Genomic DNA, 18,592 nt, shown 5'->3' with positions numbered 1-18,592 from the left:
AGCCAGTTCTACATGGCTCTTCCCTGTCTTCCCGCTCCCTACTGCTTAAAATTTAAAGAGAAGAAAAGTCAATTCCTTGGCTCCTTACTTGGTCCATTTACCAGATCTAATTTAGTTTAGCAAACATTTCTTTAATTATTTTCAATGTTATTGATATTTTTTCTTTTTAGATCCCTTACATTTCCAAATATATCTTCTCTTCTACCCAGTAAGCCATACCTTTGTAATAAAGAATAAAACAGGGGAAAAAAGGCAATCGTGGAAAACTAACCTAAGTTTCCACTGAGTTAGTCTCCAAATGTTCTCTTTCTTCAAAGAGTGGTGATATAGATTTTCTCATCCTTTCTTTAGGGCCAACCTTGGTCATTATCATTTTACAGTGTTCAATTATGGGTTTTGAAGGGGTGTACAGAGCATTATTTGTGTTTCTATTGTTGTGTTCACAAAGTACACTTTGATTTTACTTTATTCTGCATTAGTTTGGCAAGTCTCCCCATGCTTCTCTGAATTTTTCATCTTCACTGTTTCTTATGACATAGTGATATTCCATTATCTACCATGATGTTTCTGTAGCCATTCCTCAATGGATGGGCCTCTATTTCTTTCTATTTCTTGGCTGCTATAAAAAGCACTGCTGTAAATAATCAGTTGTATATAGGATGGAGTACATATTTCTAAGGTCACAGGGTTTCAGACTTGGACAGGACCTGGCATCTAGTCCAATTTCTGTATTTGACAGAGAAGACAACTGAGGGCCTATAAATAGAAGAGCTGGGCTGTGAACCTATGTTATTAGAGGTTTTGGTGGTAAAAGTGGTGGTGTGGTAGTGGTGGGATTAGTAGTAGTAGTAGATGTAGGTGTAGGTGTAGTAGATGTAGTAGGTTTACAAAGTACCCTGTTAGTTAATTTGATCTTCACAAGGATCCTGTGCTATAATTATCCCCCTTTTTACAGATGAGGAAACTGAGGCTGAAAAAGCTACTTGCCCAGATTAAATGAGATATCTGTAAAGTGCTTAGTACAGTGCTTGAAGCACAGAGAAGGGGCTATAATAAATCCTTATCTCTTCCACCCCCCCTCCCTCCCATCTATGGTCACAAAGCTGATTGGTATCTCACACAAGGTTTATATTCAGGACTTCTAAATTCTTAAATCCAGAGCTCTACCCACTATGCCATATAGCTTCTTTAGATGAGTGTAGATGGGTAATGGGTAAAACTTTTGCCCCTGATTGAGGATTGGTCTGTTTCCCCACTTGGGGGAAATAGCAGTTGAAAAGACTTTCAGATGAGAAAAGAGGTGTGTGTGTGTGTGTGTGTGTGTGTGTGTGTGTGTGTGTGTGTGTCTTTGGAATTTTCTTATCAAGGGTATAGGAAATGAATGAGTTATAGCCCTAGGATGAAAAGAGAAGCAAAAATGCCTTAGGGCTGGCTGACTCCCAAGAGATGAGTCACAGTGTACATTCATTACCAATGGATAAAAGGAAAACCCAAGTGAGAGTAACAAATGTGTGATAGACAGCACTTGGGGGTCAGTGAATTTGAGAAGAGGAGAGAGCTGTTCTTCAGGGGACAGAAGTTCTTCATTTAAGTGAAGAAAGTTGCAACACAATCCTTTACGTGAGAAGAGAAGAAAAAGGGAAGATAGGGCATATATAGAAAGTGAAAGGCAATGACTAATTCAAATGGAAAATCAGATCCTAGAGAGGACTGGTTCGATTTTTGTCTGGCAGACACATACACGTACGTATGTATGTACACACACACACGCACGCACACTTAATAATTACTTGATTGCTTGCTAATGGAAGCCAACCAAGCCATTTTCTAAATTGGTAAATAGCTGGGACTTAGAGCTTCTTGAAGTTTGTAAGATTTCTCATCATTCACCTTTTGGGGTTTTTATTTGAAAGTCTTTATTTTTCCTGGTGGCCAGTAGTCAAAACTCCTTGACAAACTATAGAAAGAAAGTGTGATTGTTTCAGAGATTGAGAAAAGGAGAAGCCACAAATCTACATCATATTTGGCAAGGGATGTCAGGTAGAAAAAGCTAGTGGTGGCGGGAATGCTAAAGAAGCAGGTGCCCAAGTCCTGGGAATCAGGAGTTAGTCTGGAACAGAGCAGTATCTAGAGGGCCTTCATCCTGACAAGAAGCCCTTTCCTTGCATCGAGACGATCAGAAAGCCGATGCTGTGGATTATTTTTCTGGTCGGAATGCCAGTCAATCCAAATAAAAGCAGTAGATTTGGAGAAGGCCTGGGTCTGCCTCCCTCTTCTGCTCCATGTGGCCTTTCACATGGAACTTCTTTCTCCTCTCTGGATTTCAGCTTCCAGCTCTATAAATTTCCTGCCATCTCTAAATCCATCTGACTCTATACTTCACTGCTGGCAGATTGAAAAGACTGTGGTGAAAAAGGGACTTTGAGCATAAAGGACTAAGAATTGGACCAGATGCCAAATTTGGTTCTCTTCCCTTTGAGCTTATTATAAGCTGACTAATAGCGTTTTCAGCACTACTGGCTAACGGCCAGCGCTATTTTGAGTTAACATCCAGCAAGATTCTGAGCAGCTCCTTGACAAACTGTGCTAATGACAAGATTAGCATCATCTCACTCTATCAACAGAGAAAGCACTGCACATGGGTACAGCAAAGTTCTGAGGGTAAAAGATGGGCCTTTGTTCGAAATTTAGATTTTGATGCAATCTGTACAGTGTCAACTGTCAATAACGTTTGGAGACCCTCATTATCAAAAGGAATGATTTTTTCTTTGGTGTTGGTGACTCTTACACAGGACATCTTCCACCACGTTAGAGAACACTGGCCGATGTAAAGCTCATTGTTTAATACCTTGCCTCATATCCAAACTCAGTGGGTCGGTCTGTAACGTACTGACAATGGATCCTTGTATCCTTTTCGTTAGAGGTACCTCCTCTGAGGAGAGGTTTCCGGACTGCATTCTGGTCAATCAAGTAAGGAGGGGCAATTGGGTGGTGCAGTGGATAGAAGGCTAGAGTGGACTCGGGAAGAACTAAGTTCAAATTCCATTTCAGACATTTATTGGCAATGTGACTCTGGGTAATACACTTTATCTCTGCCTCAATCTCATCAATCTGTAAAATCGTCATAACGAGACCATCTCTCGGCATATTGTGAGGATCAAATGAGATAATATTTGAAAAATGCTATATAAACACTTGCTATTATATTTGCTATCTATACGCTTTCTTGAAATTAAGGAGAAAGTTGTAATGTTCTTAGATCCAGCCACTAGCTTCATCACCTGAGGTGCCTTTTCCATTTCTTTACTTTATGTTGTGTTAGTCACTGAATATTTGTTAAGGATCTAATGTGTACCGGGCAATGTGCTAAGCTTCGGGGATACAAGTATGAAACAAGGACAGTGTATATCTTCCAGAAGCTCACAACTTAATGGGGGAAGACAAGACACAAAAGGAAGCTTAAAATAGGAGGTCGGAGGAGAGGACAGCTGCAGGAGGTGCCCAAGCAAGGGGATGTGGTGAAAAAGTCAGAGAAGACAGCCAGGTGAAAAATAAAAAGGTCTCAGTTGAACTCTCGGGACATCTCTCTGGGTATATAATACGTACATACAGACATCTGCTGTATGTGGATGTTGTACATAAGTGTTATCTCCAACAGCTAGAAGGGTACTGGTCCTGAATTAGGAGCTGGATTCAAATTCTGCTTCCATGCCCCTTCTAGATCTACGATCTGGTGACTGCTGAACAAAGACTTGTCTTTGGTTCACCGGCGACCAGCATAGTGTCTGACACAAGAATTGTGTGTGTAGAGCAAGGTATGGGAAGGAAAAGAAAGAAGAAAGAAAGGAGGAAGAAAAAAACCTCAGGGAATATGAGAGCTAATTTCAAGTATTTGAAACTTTGCTGTGTAGAAGAAGGATTCAGTTTTGTATTGGGTACTAGAGAACAGAGCCAAGAGCAATGACCTACAAGTTGTGAATGGGCCAAGTTTGATCAGTTGCCGGGAGAACTTGTGAAACAATTAGAGCATCTTGGGCTGCCTGGCAAGGAGAGGGCTCCCTTATCAACTCTTGAAGCAGATGCCTACTTGTTGATGTTGGTATAGAAAGAATTCCTTTTGGAGAACGTTGGTTCAAGAAGATATCTGCCTACTCATAATACAACTGCTTTCGAACGTTTTGTCTCCCTTTAAGTCTCGCATTCTCAGATTCTATATGTAGTGCTATCTGTGCCTTTTGGATCGAGAAAAGTTTTTTTTTCCCCTTGAGAGAAAGTGTGGCCTAGTGTAAAGTTGAGTTATGACCCCATGTAGGGTCACACAACTGAATGTGGGAGGTCACCAAATTCCAATTTATTATCCGATTTATTATTATTTATTATTCCGATTTATTAATGTTTGATTTGTATACCTATTTTGACCTCGGTCAAAAAGGTATCACAAGTGGGGAAAAAGTTTAAGAGGCTCTGGTCTAGTGGGTACAGTGCCAGTTGGCTTTGGAATCAGCAAGTCATAGCTTGAATCCTACCTCCCACACTTACTAGCTGTGTGAACCCACTTAAGTCATTTAAGTTCACCGGACCTCAATTTATTAAGAAAATGGAAATGATAATCGTCGTACTGATGACACCTTTGACCAGGGTTTGTGGGGAGGATCAATTAAGTAAACATAGGTGCTTTTCAGACCTAAAGTTGAAATGTGAGCTGGACTAGTATTACTACTGAAGTAAATGATTTCAGGAGGTTAGTTCCAGGTGTGTCCACAGAGGGATTATATAAACATAATATCCCACCAACAATTCTCATATGCATTGGAAGGTTCAAGTGAAATCCAATGCTATGCTGACACAGTACAAGAGGATTAACTGGCCAGAATTTTGGAAAACTCCTAAGTGCTTTGAGGTTCATAGAATAACTGAGAGGAAGAAGTATACAAATCAAAGTCTCAGCTAAACAAGATGAGTCCTTACATCTGAATATCTGGGATTCTGTGGCCCCAAAATCTTTTCTAAAAAAACTTTGTCATATAGCTCTGGTTTTTAGCTGCTAAGCACCAATACAAATAATAACTTGAGAACTTGACCAGATCATGTATAAAGTATATAATGCACATCTATGTCTATACAGATATGTGTGTGCACGTGCCTAAAGGCAAACTCTAAACAATGTTGTCATGACCAATGGTATCTGACCCTAAGGTCATCACAAAACCCCTATCCCTGTCACATGGCTCAGTCTTGCCCCTTTATCCCAGAACGGGCCTCTGCTGTTAAGTGCTCCCTCTGCTATGGTTTTACTCTCCACCGTTTCTGTGAAAGCATTGACTGTGGTAGGTAGGGAAGACATGCACGGGTCTTCCTGAGGTATGTACAACCATGAAGTTGTTATACCATGTTATACCACGAAGATGTTCTCGAGATTCTTAGCCAGGGAATTTTATTCTTTCAAACTACTGTTAGTTACTGGCATGTCTGCAAACTTGACAGCCCAAAATGGGGTCTCCATAAAACAAAAAAGCCCAGATGGTCTCCAACAGTGATATCGGGGCCATCTACACACATGGACAACAGATTAGCATGGGGGAAAGGCGGCTTTATTTTTGCCTGGGGTTTCTTGATGCTTGGCAAAAGTCATTTTTAAAGGGGAATGCTAGAATTCCTCAAGCCGGGGAAGCAAAATGCAGGGCTCGGGGTCCTTTTTACATTTGTATTGTGAAAGCTGCTAGGTAATTACTTCGGGAAGACCCTAACAGTTCACAACCGCTGTCATCACATGGAAATACTGATGGAATTAGAGCCGTGCTCTGAAATGCAAGATGGCTTTTCATTACTGACAGACACTAATGACTCCAAAGAAGGTAGAAGCACCTTAGTTCAAATGAGAAAAAATAATAGAATTTTGTGAAGCCCTAATTAATTTGCTAATCATTCTGCCCTGCTGCCCTTGTTCCTCTGTCTCAGTCTTTATTATAACACATATAATAGAGTGAAGTTCTGCAGTAATGATTTACACACGTGTTCCCATTAAGTTCCATCAGTCTCCTTCCTCATCACTCACCTACCCCCTCCCCAACATATCCAAACATATTACCAAAGAGCTATTGAGTGAACACTGTTCTCTTTCCCATCTTCCTCCCCCCAGGCAGAATACAACTCCTTTCAAACCCTTTTTGGAGAGAGTGGTCAAATCGTTACCTCTGTTCTCTCTGGTCAGTCTGTCAGCCATGTCCCAGTGTTCGTAGCCACGAAGCACGTTGTTAGTGATGTTGACGTGGCTGGCTGCCATGTGGTGGATTCGATGAGGAATGACAATAGGTCCCAGGGATGGTAAAGCACTTGATGATGAAGGGCTGAGAGACAAAGGGGATGGTGCGTCTGTGCTCCTGGGGAAAGGAACAAGAGTTTGATTCTCCTGGCCACATGATCTCCTTTCATCTGTCAATGATTGCAGAAGGTTTTCTTCTTTTAAAACCATTTTTTCAAACTCATAGATACTTTTTGACTAATAAAATACAAATTCATTTAAAAGCCAAAAACCTTAAGTCATAGTGATGTAGATGTTGGAGAACAAAGATGACATCTTGGAGGCAGAATTTTCTTGTGGACTTTGGGACCTTACCACTGCCACTGTCTGTCCAGTACACTGATGAAATTATAGGTTCATTTCCTCTCCCCACAAGTGCCCCCAAAATTCAAATGCTATTTGGCTTCATAAAGAATTACCTCAAGTTGGGTATATCTGAGACAAGTCCCCTAACTGTTTCACACTGAGGCTCTGGTGTATTGTATTCATCGTAACATCTAGGGAGGATGGGATTTCACCAACCCCACGTGTGGTAGAATTGAGGTGCAGAGCCTGAACTAGGAGTCGGTGTGCCAGAAGTAAGCACCCTCAGCTGCAGGGTAGACAGTAGGCCTGGAACACCAACATACGCAGAGGGAACCAACACCAATCTGCTGGGAAGGGCTCCTCCAGGTGTCCCATTGAATTAGAAATACTGCCAATTCCCTCTAAATTGGGGACCCTAGAGCAGGTGGGGTCAAATTGGGATAGAAACGGATTTCTGCAGGCTGCATGCCAACCTAGAAAATCACAAACGAACCTTATCTGTGTAGTATTTTTATTTATTTTGTTCAACATTTCCCAATTACGTTTTAATCCGGTTCAGCCACACCTGGGAATTTGTGCTTGTGGCTGAATTTAACACTTTTGCCTTTGAGTAAAGGCCAGTTGTCTGGCCCTCATCACATGTTTCCCCCTGGATTTTGAACATTCAGAAGTGAACCCCGCTCTCTTCTTTGGCCACAGTGCCTGGCTATATGCAGAGTACTATGCTAGACTGGTAGTTTGTTTTGTGGCTTTGTGGCCTCATTTTGGAGTTCTAAATATCTATATGGTTTTTTTATGTATACCTGGATATATTGATGTTTAGGGAACAAATATCACAAATCTCTCCTGGTCTTTAATGATTTTCCTACTTGCTACCAGAAGCAGTGATTGGCAGTAAGTAAACACTTGCCAGTCCATTATTGGTACAGTGTTTTGTGGAAACCACAAAGACACGGGTTGTTTCAAATCCCGTCACCACAGTAAACAAAGTTCAACTCTTAAAAGCTCCCTGTGGAACGGTGTTAGAAACTGGAGGCCAAGTAGGCCCATTAATGTCTCACTAGGGTTCTTGAAGGCCTACTCTGGACATCTGCTGTTAACTGCTGACAGTTCATCTGCGTGTTGTTTATAGAAAAATGACGGTGTTGAGTTATCTACTTAGTGTAGGACTAATGTTCTGATATTGATTTTCTTTGCATTGGAACACTAGCAATTAGGAATCATCTGCTTGCTGCCCACTGTATGGGGGTCAGCTGTGGTGATGTCTCTTCATATAGTTTAGATTCATGTGGCAGAAAAACCATTCAAGGCCATTCTCTTTAGAAGTAGATTTCCAATTACCCATGCATATGTCTTGTAATAAAAAACTATTTTTTTAAAAAATAGATTTCTAAATACACAATCAAGGTTGGTAAATTCTTCAGTTTCCTTCAAACTGCTTGCATAGGCAAATATATTGGCTGATCCCAGAAAACTCACTTAAGAAACCAGTGTGAGAGAAGAGAAATCCTTGTTAGGAGTAGTGTGTCTGTCTAATCTGTCTTTTTTTTTCTCTCTCTCTTCTTTCTTTCCTTTCTCTCTTTCTTCTCTTTCTCTCTCTATTCCATTTTTCCTCCCCTCCTTCCTTCCTTCCTTCCTTCCTTCCTTCCTTCCTTCCTTCCTTCCTTCCTTCCTTCCTTCCTTCCTTCCTTCCTTCCCTCCCTCCCTCCCTCCCTCCTTCCTTCCCTCTCCTTCTTTGTGATAATGTTCTCTCTCTGTTTTTCTCTCTGTCTCTCACTTCCATGATATACTCCTTTTGGTTCTCTAAGTGTTCCTGTCGCTTCCCACTTTTTAATGCTGGCTGTTAGCCAAATTTTAGTAACTTGTTCTTCTCGATGTACTCAGCCTCCAGGACCAATATAAGGAAAATCTCCCTGACGAGAAAGATGGTAAAAACAGTGGAATTGCTGCTAAGGGGAGCTAAAGTCCCTTTCTTTGTGGAGTCAAGCCTGGATGGCTAGAATGATTGAAATTCAGTCTTGCTTGGAGGCAAGGAGTCTGCAACAATTGACCTACACAGGTTATTTTTCATCCCATCAGTCAAAAGCTTTAGGATCTACGTGAGTAGGCTTTCTTTATAAAGAAGTTGTTTTCTTAAAACAAAACAAAACTGTTTGCAGGCCCCTTTTGAATTTGATTTGACAAGCTCAAGTATGTATTTACTCTTTCATCTTTGAATTTTAAAAATGCTCTTCTTTCTTAAGAGCTACTTGTGTGACCCTGTTCATTCTGTGTTTGTGTGCATAGAATAGGTTTCCCTAGGTTTTGCCATTTTTATCTTCTGAACTCCAAAGGAGAATATTTTATCTACTTTTTGTATCATTCTCAGAACAGATCTTGATTCAGCCATTCAGATGTGATAAGTTATTGCTTTTTTTAAAAATGATGCTTTTCCTTCATTATGAGTATGGAAATGACGTTAAGGAAATTATGTCTGCACCTGTAGTATCTTGTCTGAGTATTTAATGAAAAAGAGGATCAGTTATACTTGAACTAGGAAAGTGTGAAAAGCCACTGACAATAGTGGCTTGTACTTCGAAGGGTACTTTTCCTTTCTGAAGTGTTTTCCATATAATTTAATTTACTTTCACATCTGTGTCAGAGATGAAGGACAAGTGGATCATTTTCATTTGATTGTAGCAAACAGTGACTGAATGCCTCACGTGTGCCAAAAACTAAGGCCACGGGACCTGACAGTGAGCTTAGCACCAGGCCTCAGGGAGCTTTCCCTTTTCTTGGCCATTAGCTGTGCCCTTTTCTCTTCTTCTTCCCATCTATCCATTCTTATGGGGGACTCCCTCTCTTCTCCTTCCCCTTGCCTCCATACCCTTCCCATCATATCTCCTCTATCTCCCTCTCTTTTCTCTCATGCTCAGTTATTTGATCATTTCTCATTTTGGCTTTTATCTTCTGAGACAACATTTTTACTCTGAGTCACTTGAGCTTTTTTACGTACCCCCCGCCCACATTTTGGTATACTGTCTCATCATCTTTCCCCTTAACATTCTCCTACTGTCTATTTTATTGCTTGGGAGGCTGTTGTTTCGTTTCTATCTGCAGTGTTCCCCATATTACCATTTTTATTGTATTCTGGAACATGTTTTATATTTTTGCCTCTTTTAACATTAATGATTTTTTTGGTGCCCAAACACATATTTTACAATTTTGGGGTTACTGCCCCTCCCCCCTGAATTTAGTGTGGTTTATACTCATTCAATCTCAGTCTTATGTCATGGGTGCTTTGTTTTTTCTGCCCTGTTGCAAGCTACTTGAATTTACTGAATTTGTCCTGCTTGCACTGATTTTTCTCCTTTCCACTCTTCTTTCTCCTTGCCCAGAGAAGAGTACTGTTTGGAATCCTCTTTTTTTCCCTCAGTCTCCCCTTTTTCACTATTGCCAATCTCTTTTCCCCTTCTTGACTTAGAACCCCTCCCCAGATATTCACTTTTCTTTTCCTTCTTCCTTTCTTTCCTCCCTCCTTCCCTTCCTTTTTCCCTTCTTCCCTTCCTTTGTCTCTCTTCCTCAATTTCTCTTTTCTCTCACTCCTTTCCCTTTATTCCCTCCCTCCCTCTCTACTGACTCTGTTCACCTCCTACAAACATGCTCAGGCTTATCACATCCTAGTCCCTGCTAACTCCTACAGTTATCTTCTGGACTCTTCTCCAATGCCCCCATGTCTTAGTCCCATGTAGCTGGGCTTCTGCCTCCACCTCTAGATTCAAACTTTGTGAGCCGATGGCCTTTTCTTAGTCACCGTCTTTGACTTCTCATTTGTGCCTATGAATTCACAAATCATGCCTCCAGAGAAAGCTGCCACGTTTCTCTATCCAGTCACACATCACTGACTGCTTGTTCCTATAGGTTCTTCCTGGATGTCTGGTAGTCATCTCCTAGTCAACATATCAAAGAGAGAACCTCTTATCTTCCCCCAGTTCTAAATTCTCTGTTTCTGCCAAGTGGGCCACGCCACTCTGGTCAGTGCACTTCCCAACCTTGGAATTCATCATCATTAACTTTTTAGTTGCCTCCACCATCCCCTCTCGGACTTAGACACTTAGCCATAATCGAGACCCTTGTCACCCACCGCCTGATCTATTATCTCCCTCCTCTGATCCATCTTGCATACAACTGCCAAAAAACCCCAAAATCTTCCTATGGCATAGGGTTGACGTCATTACTGCTTTGCTCAAAAAGCCAGGTGGCTCTTCCCTACATTACCTCCAGGATGAAACATAAGCTACTGGGCTTAGCATTGAAATCCTTTCACAATCTGGCTCCAGTCTATCTTTCCAGGCTTACTGCATTTTAATCGCCAGTCTCTCCTCTGACCCCCCTTTCAGGAACTCGACTTCTCAGTCAAACTGGGCTATCAGGTGTTTTTCCTCGAAGTGGACACAGCCAATTTCCCCTCTGCATCCCACACCCGCACACCTCCTCCCTATCTGATCAAACAAGCCTTTTATTAAAGAACTTCCCGTGACATGTCCCCTCTCTCAAAGAGTATACATTTTATTGGAAGGCTACGGATAGGTTCACATGCTCCAGACAAAACTTAAGATACAGTCATTCGAATATGGCGGAACATACAAGCCTAGGAGAAGTGAATGGCGTCAGAACTGAACCTTGCTGAGAGCTGAGGATTTCAAGAGACAAAGGTGAGGTAAGGCATCCTGGGCCTGGAGGACAGCCAACGTGTTGAGATGGGAGATGGGACGTCACAGATGGGGCAAGTTGGCCAATTTGATTCACAGATGGAGAGAAGTGTATGATGAGCTTGGAAAGCTAGAACAGTTAGACGGCAAAGAGTTTAAAATTGCTGACTAGGTGGATATTTCTCCTAGAGGCACTGGGAGCCATGGAAGCTCCTCCACCTGGGATGTCGACACCATCCATTCCTGTGCTTCGGGAATGGCAATTTGGCGGCTGAATAGAGGAGGAAGAGGAAGGAAGGAAACTGAAAGTGGGAAACCAATTAGGAAGCTACAGCACTAAGTCTAGGCCAGAGGGGCTGCGGGCCCGAACTAGAGTGGTTGTGAGTTGAAGAGATATGATTGATGAGACCAGGCAGCTTATGTCTTCCCTCAAGACCCGCTACAGATGCCACCTCTTGGGTGAAGCCTTCCTTTTTATTCTTCCACTTGTGACCGTGGATGAATGCATAGCGAAGTGCCGTGTGCATACTCAGAGTCGGAAGGGTCTAGAGACAATTCTGATGTGGGAATGCCTCCGAGCCCACTTGCCGATGACTTCATAGGTGAGTCCTACTGCCAGACTCCCACATGCCTAAGAAGTGCCAGAGACAGAATCTGAAGCCTGGGCGTGGTGACTCCAGGCCTAGCAGCTGAGCAGCTGTGGCTGCTATCTCTAGTCTATGTGCCTTGCACCGAAGTAAGTACTGAATGTTTTTTAACTTAATTGTGGTGTTATGCCTATTTGTTGTTACAAGCGGGAACATCCTGAGATTTCAACTGAAGTCATTAGTGTCCTTAGTAGATGGAAAGTTTCTTTGCCATCTTTGCCAAGTACCTCAGAAATTACATTCAACGTTCAAAATTGCACTCTTAGAGGAATCCTTTTGTAGAGATAGATGGGTCCTTAAAAAACCAGTCCAGCTCCCTCTCAGAGAAAAGGAGGAAACGGAGGTACAGGATGCTTAAATGTCTTGTCCGTGATCAACAGCTACTCAAGTGTTATGTAGAAGCAGGACTAGAACCCAAGCTTCCCAGTATTTCATCTAAGAATAAGGGCCTCAAAATCTTGATGCTCTTCCAATAAGACCACATTAGCCAGATGGTTTCATTGAGCCTCATATCATCATTACATGATATGATTTTATATTTAGGTCAGGGTATTTTAGCATTAATATAAAAACTGTCATGATGGCTCAGATAATTGGTTGACTAAGTGCCTTTCCATTTTCACCACTATTCTCTTTAGTTTTATTAAACAGCACTTACCATACATCAATGAATATTTCATTGGTCTTTCATTACTGAGTGAATTATTGAAAAATTGTTGTATTGGCAGCTAACTCTCCTTTAACTCCCTGAAATGGTGGTACTTGTCACCTAATTAGTGGTTCTTTTATGACCCTCATTTGCTTTAAAGATTAAAGGGACCAAGACTCTGGTATCGACTCGCCCTTCAACTTTTCAATACTGCCCTTTGCCAAAGCCGGGGCGCCTAGAGCTTTGGAATACACAAAATCGCCCTCGTTGAAGAACTGACCTTCATTCTGGACTCGTAAATGGAAAAGTATTTTTGGTCTAGACAAATCATTCCTTTTCAAGAAGAAGCAAGTCATTTTTAGAAAATACTTACTTTCCACAGCTTCCCCATGGAGATGGTATCTGGGCAGCCTTGGAAGAAGTCTGTTAAAAGAGAGAGAGAGGGGAAAAATGAGGAAATCTATTTTGTAATTTATTAATTCAGAAACAGATGGAAGTGTGATTTAAAGTACATTAATATTGATTACAGCATTCCTGGCTGCCTCCTGTTTCGTTAGCAGGAGCCGGAATGTATGTATGCAGCGTGTCGGCACCCAGTGCACGACGCTTGATGAAAATAGCTGGTTAGGATAATTAGTGGGCCCCAATCAGGACCATGAAAGTCACTTGATGAAAGATATGAGCTACTAAAAGGCCCAGTGAAATCAGAATCAGTTTTCTAAGAAGTGGCTTAATTATCCTTGTATGAAATTTAGTCTGCAAAACAGGTTCTTGGGAGTATGAGGAGCTGGTCATCTTTAGCAGGAAGGAAAAACTTTTACCAGGTGGAAAGATGCCACCTGCAAGGGGGGACAGACCCCTTGAAGTAGGTGGGAGGGAGCCCTTTTGGATTCTTTAGGAAGACAGGCTGTAGAGAGGACCACTCACTTTATGGAATGAAACCAACTTACTCAGGGATCTCTTCTATGTCATTTGGCCAAACTGTTATTCTACTTTCTGGGATGACTTAAAGAACAAACCGTCAATATGTATGCATTCACGGAGGAGGAGAGAGCAATCCAGTAATCCCCCTTATATGACGGTAACAGGACTGGCACCAAGTAGGACCGGGTCTTAGCCATCATCTAGTTTGGGAAACAAGCCTTGTGGGAAAGGGGCTCACCAACCTCATCTGACCCCTGCCGGCCTCCCGCACCACCTACTGTCACTGTCCATTGGCCACTGCAAGGAAGATAAGGCTGAGAACCCTAGGATGGACAGCATCTTCCAGACTAATGGCCCAGGTCCATCTGCTGTGCTACAGGACCAGGAGTCCTTCTAATGGACTAGTAGTGGGATCCTCCTTGCTGAGGTACCATTTCTCCTTATTGTGATGTGAACCCCTCAAAAACAGGACCTGTCTTGCTTTCTCCATGGCCAACATTAAGCACAGTGCTCTGCACATATTAGGTTCTTAATAAAGGCTTTCCATTCATGTATTTGTCCTTTGAGCCTACCTCTAGTCTTGTATCCAATGTGCCCTGTTATTGTTATTTTTCCAATAACCTTGCTTTATGCTGTATGTTATACCCAAACAGCATCCAGAAGTCAACTTCTTCCTATGACTAGGTGCCTTTTGGTCAATCCGTGGGGCCCAGCCCAGCTTGGGCCCTAGATACCCAGAGAGACACTAACAATTTTCCCCCGTAAAATGCCTTTTTTGGTATTTATGCCAGAGGCTGCTTCAAAGACACAGTTTCAAGTTTTTAAAACTTTGGGACCAACTCATACAGGTTTTAAGTCATCGTCTAACTTGGTGGTTCTTTCTAGTTCTGCCACTCATGGGAAGGAGGATCAGGTATACTTTGGGACTAGCTTGGTCCATCAGATACTAGCTTCTCACTTCCCATAGGCCTCAAGATTTTTCTGTTGTTTTTCCTTGGGGATCCCCGAGGTTTTGTTGTCGGGAAGCCCTATCCAAACAGAGCTGAGAGTTGTTATCTCTTTCTAGGGCTTAAACCAGAAGTGAAAGGATTCTGGTGAAAGAAAGAACTACCTCTTCTCATCCTTCTTCTATGCTATTGTTGGATTCTTGGTTTTTTGGTCCTTGGGTCTCTATGCACTGCCCCCCTCCCATCTTGATCTAATGCCTTGGCCATTAGTTCAAACAACTCTACTTTTCTGTGTTCAGCCCCATCATAACCTCAGATCTCTCTAATTTTAAGCTGCTTACAGTGAGATTTTTGGTGGTACAATGAGATCTGTTATCCATCCGTGCCATTTTTATTATGAGATTGCCTCTTGTTTCTCCTAGAGTTGAGTCGGCAGTCAAGTCAGCAGACAAATTATGTGCCAGGCAGGTACTCCGACCTATTTTAAGGCCTACTTGCTATCCTCCATGATGCTTCTGGTAAAACACCACTTGGGTCTGAATTTCTTTCCCAGGGATTTGGGTATAGTTCCCAGGGAACAGGTGTCTTTTCTAGCTTCCCTCAAGCTCCTGTATGGAAGTTGAGGAGTGAGTGTGTCCCTGGAGCACCTGTAGACCTATACTGCAGGTACATGTGCAATGGCAAAAGGAGCCAGGCTCCCTGTCCTCCCAAACCATTTGCACCTGGTGGGAACATCACAGTTGATACTACTCTCCTCATACTTCTGATGTGTACACATTACTCCGAATCGACTTGTTACTTTCTTCTATAAATTTCTCTGTTCAGCTTTTAAAGCTCCTCCCAGCCTAGTCCCAACCTGCCCTTTTAGGCCCATTAGACATTAATCCTTTCCACAAGTAATCCAATGAAAATGGCCTTTCTCTTTGTTCCTCACGTACTATCCATAGAGCTATAATCTACATATATTATGTACATACATAGCTCCTGTCCATTTCCTATTTCCATGACTTTGTACTAGTTGTTCCCCCGGTACAAGTATTTCTCCCTCTCTTCCTTAAAGACTCAGCTCAAACAGCACCTTTGACATGAAGCCTTTGCTGCTCCCTGCAACTACTCCTACCCTTCTTCTCAAACCCTCTTAGAAGTCTGCACTTTGGACTGATTCTCTTTCTGTCTGTAAAGACGGCCCTGTCTTTGTTATCTCCCTAGCAGAATGGAAGTCCCCCACAGGCTCTCTCATTTGTTATATCGGTACCCCCATGGCTCAGCATCAACTGTCTTGTCGACACGTGCTTAGGGGCTAGTCCCGGTGGGCCACCTTACCGGCTGCGATCCTGGGGTGACTCTGGGGGATTTCTCACTGGCCACTTCATAGTCTGCGTAATCGGCTACCGAGTTGACTCCTCTAACGGATTCCTTATAAGCTTCTGTTTGACAACGAGGGGCTAATTTCCTTTCCCGGTAGGTCCCAAATCATTGCAGTAAGTAGCATTGTTGAATGAGCCTTTTGGTTTTAAGTCGAAGCCTACAGATCCTCGGGTGGGCCGTCAAGTATTGAATTTGAAAACTTCACAGGAGGTTATATTGCATATGGGGCGGACCGTCAGAATTCTCTAAGGAGCCAGGCCTCCACCACTTCATACTAGCTGGGGGATTGTGGGTGAGGGATGGAGCCTTGGTTTCCTCATTTGGGAAATGGGGCCAGGAATACTTTGTATCACCTTCCTCATAGGATTCTGGGGGGAGGATCCAAACCAAGAGCTAATGGGTGAGAGGGCTTTGCAAATATAAAGGACTCTCAAAAGGAGGCCGGAGTCTCCATGAGGGAGTCGACTCCGCCTCCTACCCTGAGCTTTCTTGAGTGGCTTGGCCATCATTGCCTTTGGTGGGGAGGATTTAAGATCAATTCTTGCCCTTTCTCTGCTAAGAGAGACAGCGGACCTTATACCTGTTTAATGGTTATTGTCCCTATTCCCGCACACTCACTGGTTTTCCCAAAGGGACTTCAGTGCAGAGAGGGACAGAAGGCATGCTCTGACTGTAAACATGACTTTCAAATATCACTGAAACCGCCAAAGGGCATTTTTGGCAATCAGGACAATATTGAGGTGACTGAACCATTTTATTTTCTCTTCGGTGACCTAAATCCAATGTAAGCGTGGTGCTGGGTCCCTAAGGGGGAAGGGGGGTGAGCAGGCCCTGTAGATCCCAAAGAGGCAACTGCTTCGGCGGCCAGTATAACCTGTTCCTTGCAAATTGACATTTAATCATGTGCCTGGCAGATCTCATTAGCCGTTTCATTCCCCAGCTCTCTTCACAAGATACAAAAGAAGTATTACCTTAAAATATTCCATCAGAGATCTGGAATACTTCATAGCATGGTCCCTCTTTAGTTTAAACATTCTCAAGTACAGGAGTGATAGGCATCGGTAACTGTGGTAATTAGGAAAGGATTATATTAATTCCAGTGTTTAATGAAACCTATAAACTGTTTTTTAAAAAAGGTAACACACACCCACACCCACTTATCTCTCTATATGTATGTATGTATATATAGATAAAGCTGCTTTTCTAAGGTTAGCTAGGTGGAGAAATATAAGAAAATAACTGAGGAAGTGGGAGAGGGGATGGAGAAGTATTAAATTCCCATCTTGATAACAGTATAAATGAGAGAGCTAAATGTTTAGTCAGCTGCCGAGGCTGGCCATTAGTTATCCTTTAATGGTTTAATAGAAAACAAGAATAATGGGCTGATATAAGCAGCTTATGGAATTTGGTACTTTGAAAGTCTTCCCTTCCCCCCCAGGCTTCTGTTTATCTCTTTGGGGCTCACCATAAAATTGCAAGTCTCTTGTCCCATTCTGTGGCAGAAGAGCACGTGAAGTTCTTGAGTCTCAGAGCGTACCTTTGGAAACAAAGAAAATATTGTGTTCCTTGAGGTCAGGGGCTTCTGGGTACCTGGGTCTGTCTCCCCAGCTCCGAGTTAGAGTCTATAGGCCTATGAGTTCTAGAGCTCTTGTATGTAGAAAAGTAAGAGGGAGAACAGTTTGCTATGAGATGGTTAATACAATATCCTAAAGCTAAATCCCATACAGCTCTTCTCCAGAACAGTAGTGCTTTGAAGTAGTCTTGCTAAAGTCCCCTGAGCTGGGAGCTCCTTCATAGGGATTTTCCCCTTGTGGGGCTGCTCCTGGCTTGTCCCAGGCAGCTCGGGGTTCCTGATGGGGATGGACCTTCGCTGTGTTCTCAGGTGGGAGAGGGGGAGGGATGGTACCAATGGAGTCTGTTGGTTGGTTGGGAGAAACTATTTTTTTCAGTCAATGTTCCTTTCTGCGATGGGCTCCTTTTTATCATTCTGCATAGTTCTTTAGGATGTGTTGCATCCTGCTTGTACCCTGAAGTCAATCCTTTCCAAGGGCCTTTTCTGGGAAAGCTCTTTTTCATCCATCCATATATATATATATATATATATATATATATATATATACACATACATACATACATATACCTAAATCATCGTATATATGTTACATATGAAAAGCACCTTGGAGTCAGGGAGGCCCAAGTTGAAGCAAGCCCCATCTTTAATGCCCACCCTGTGACCCAGGGAGATCAGATGTTCCTTCTGGGTGGCAGCTGAGTTGGAGAAGAGCATCCACTCTGGCTGTGGAAACTTCTTCTCCCACTGCAGAGTTCCCTACTCAGAGGAAGGCACCCATCAGGGCAACCTGAACTCTCCCTGTACCCCAAATGCCCACATATGCCTCCACGTGTATGGACAGACAAAGAGGGTCCAGCGGAATTGGGAGGACTCATCTTTTTGAATTCAAACCCTAGCTGTGTAACTGTGGGCGGCGCACTGAATCTGCCTCGGTTTCCTCATCTGTCAAATGGATAGCATAATAACACCTACCCCCCAGGGTTGTCACAAGGATCTGTTGACATAGTATTTGTCACACGTTCAGCACAGTGCCTGGCACGCCGTAGGTACTACGTGAATGTGAGCTACCTTTGAGGAGTGACCTCAGGTCATGTGAGTAACAGGGGCTGGCCTGGGATTGGAATCGAGCATGTCAGATTCCACGTGGCACATTCTGCGTGCCATCTGCCTGCAGGGAAGTGAGCCT

At 42.8% G+C, this 18,592-nt stretch overlaps 1 protein-coding gene across 6 annotated transcripts in view; it reads right to left on the bottom strand.

The window, feature by feature from the left end:
• Nucleotides 1–18,592, bottom strand: part of AFF2 (AF4/FMR2 family member 2) — a 559,096-nt gene that overhangs the window by 8,653 nt on the left and 531,851 nt on the right. For all 6 annotated transcript variants that reach the window (XM_031945005.1, XM_031945002.1, XM_023506974.2 and 3 more), the window contains 4 exons: nucleotides 17,299–17,370; nucleotides 16,805–16,898; nucleotides 12,968–13,017; nucleotides 6,193–6,380 (listed from right to left, as the gene is read on the bottom strand). In XM_031945005.1, the coding sequence (XP_031800865.1) occupies nucleotides 6,193–6,380; nucleotides 12,968–13,017; nucleotides 16,805–16,898; nucleotides 17,299–17,370 (404 nt within the window). The remainder of the gene's footprint in view (nucleotides 1–6,192; nucleotides 6,381–12,967; nucleotides 13,018–16,804; nucleotides 16,899–17,298; nucleotides 17,371–18,592) is intronic.

Source organism: Sarcophilus harrisii, chromosome X (genome assembly GCF_902635505.1).
Source record: "Sarcophilus harrisii chromosome X, mSarHar1.11, whole genome shotgun sequence".
Classification (NCBI taxonomy): domain Eukaryota; kingdom Metazoa; phylum Chordata; class Mammalia; order Dasyuromorphia; family Dasyuridae; genus Sarcophilus; species Sarcophilus harrisii.
The sequence above is the reverse complement of the archived record's forward strand: the minus strand, read 5'-3'. Positions and strand labels throughout refer to the sequence as shown.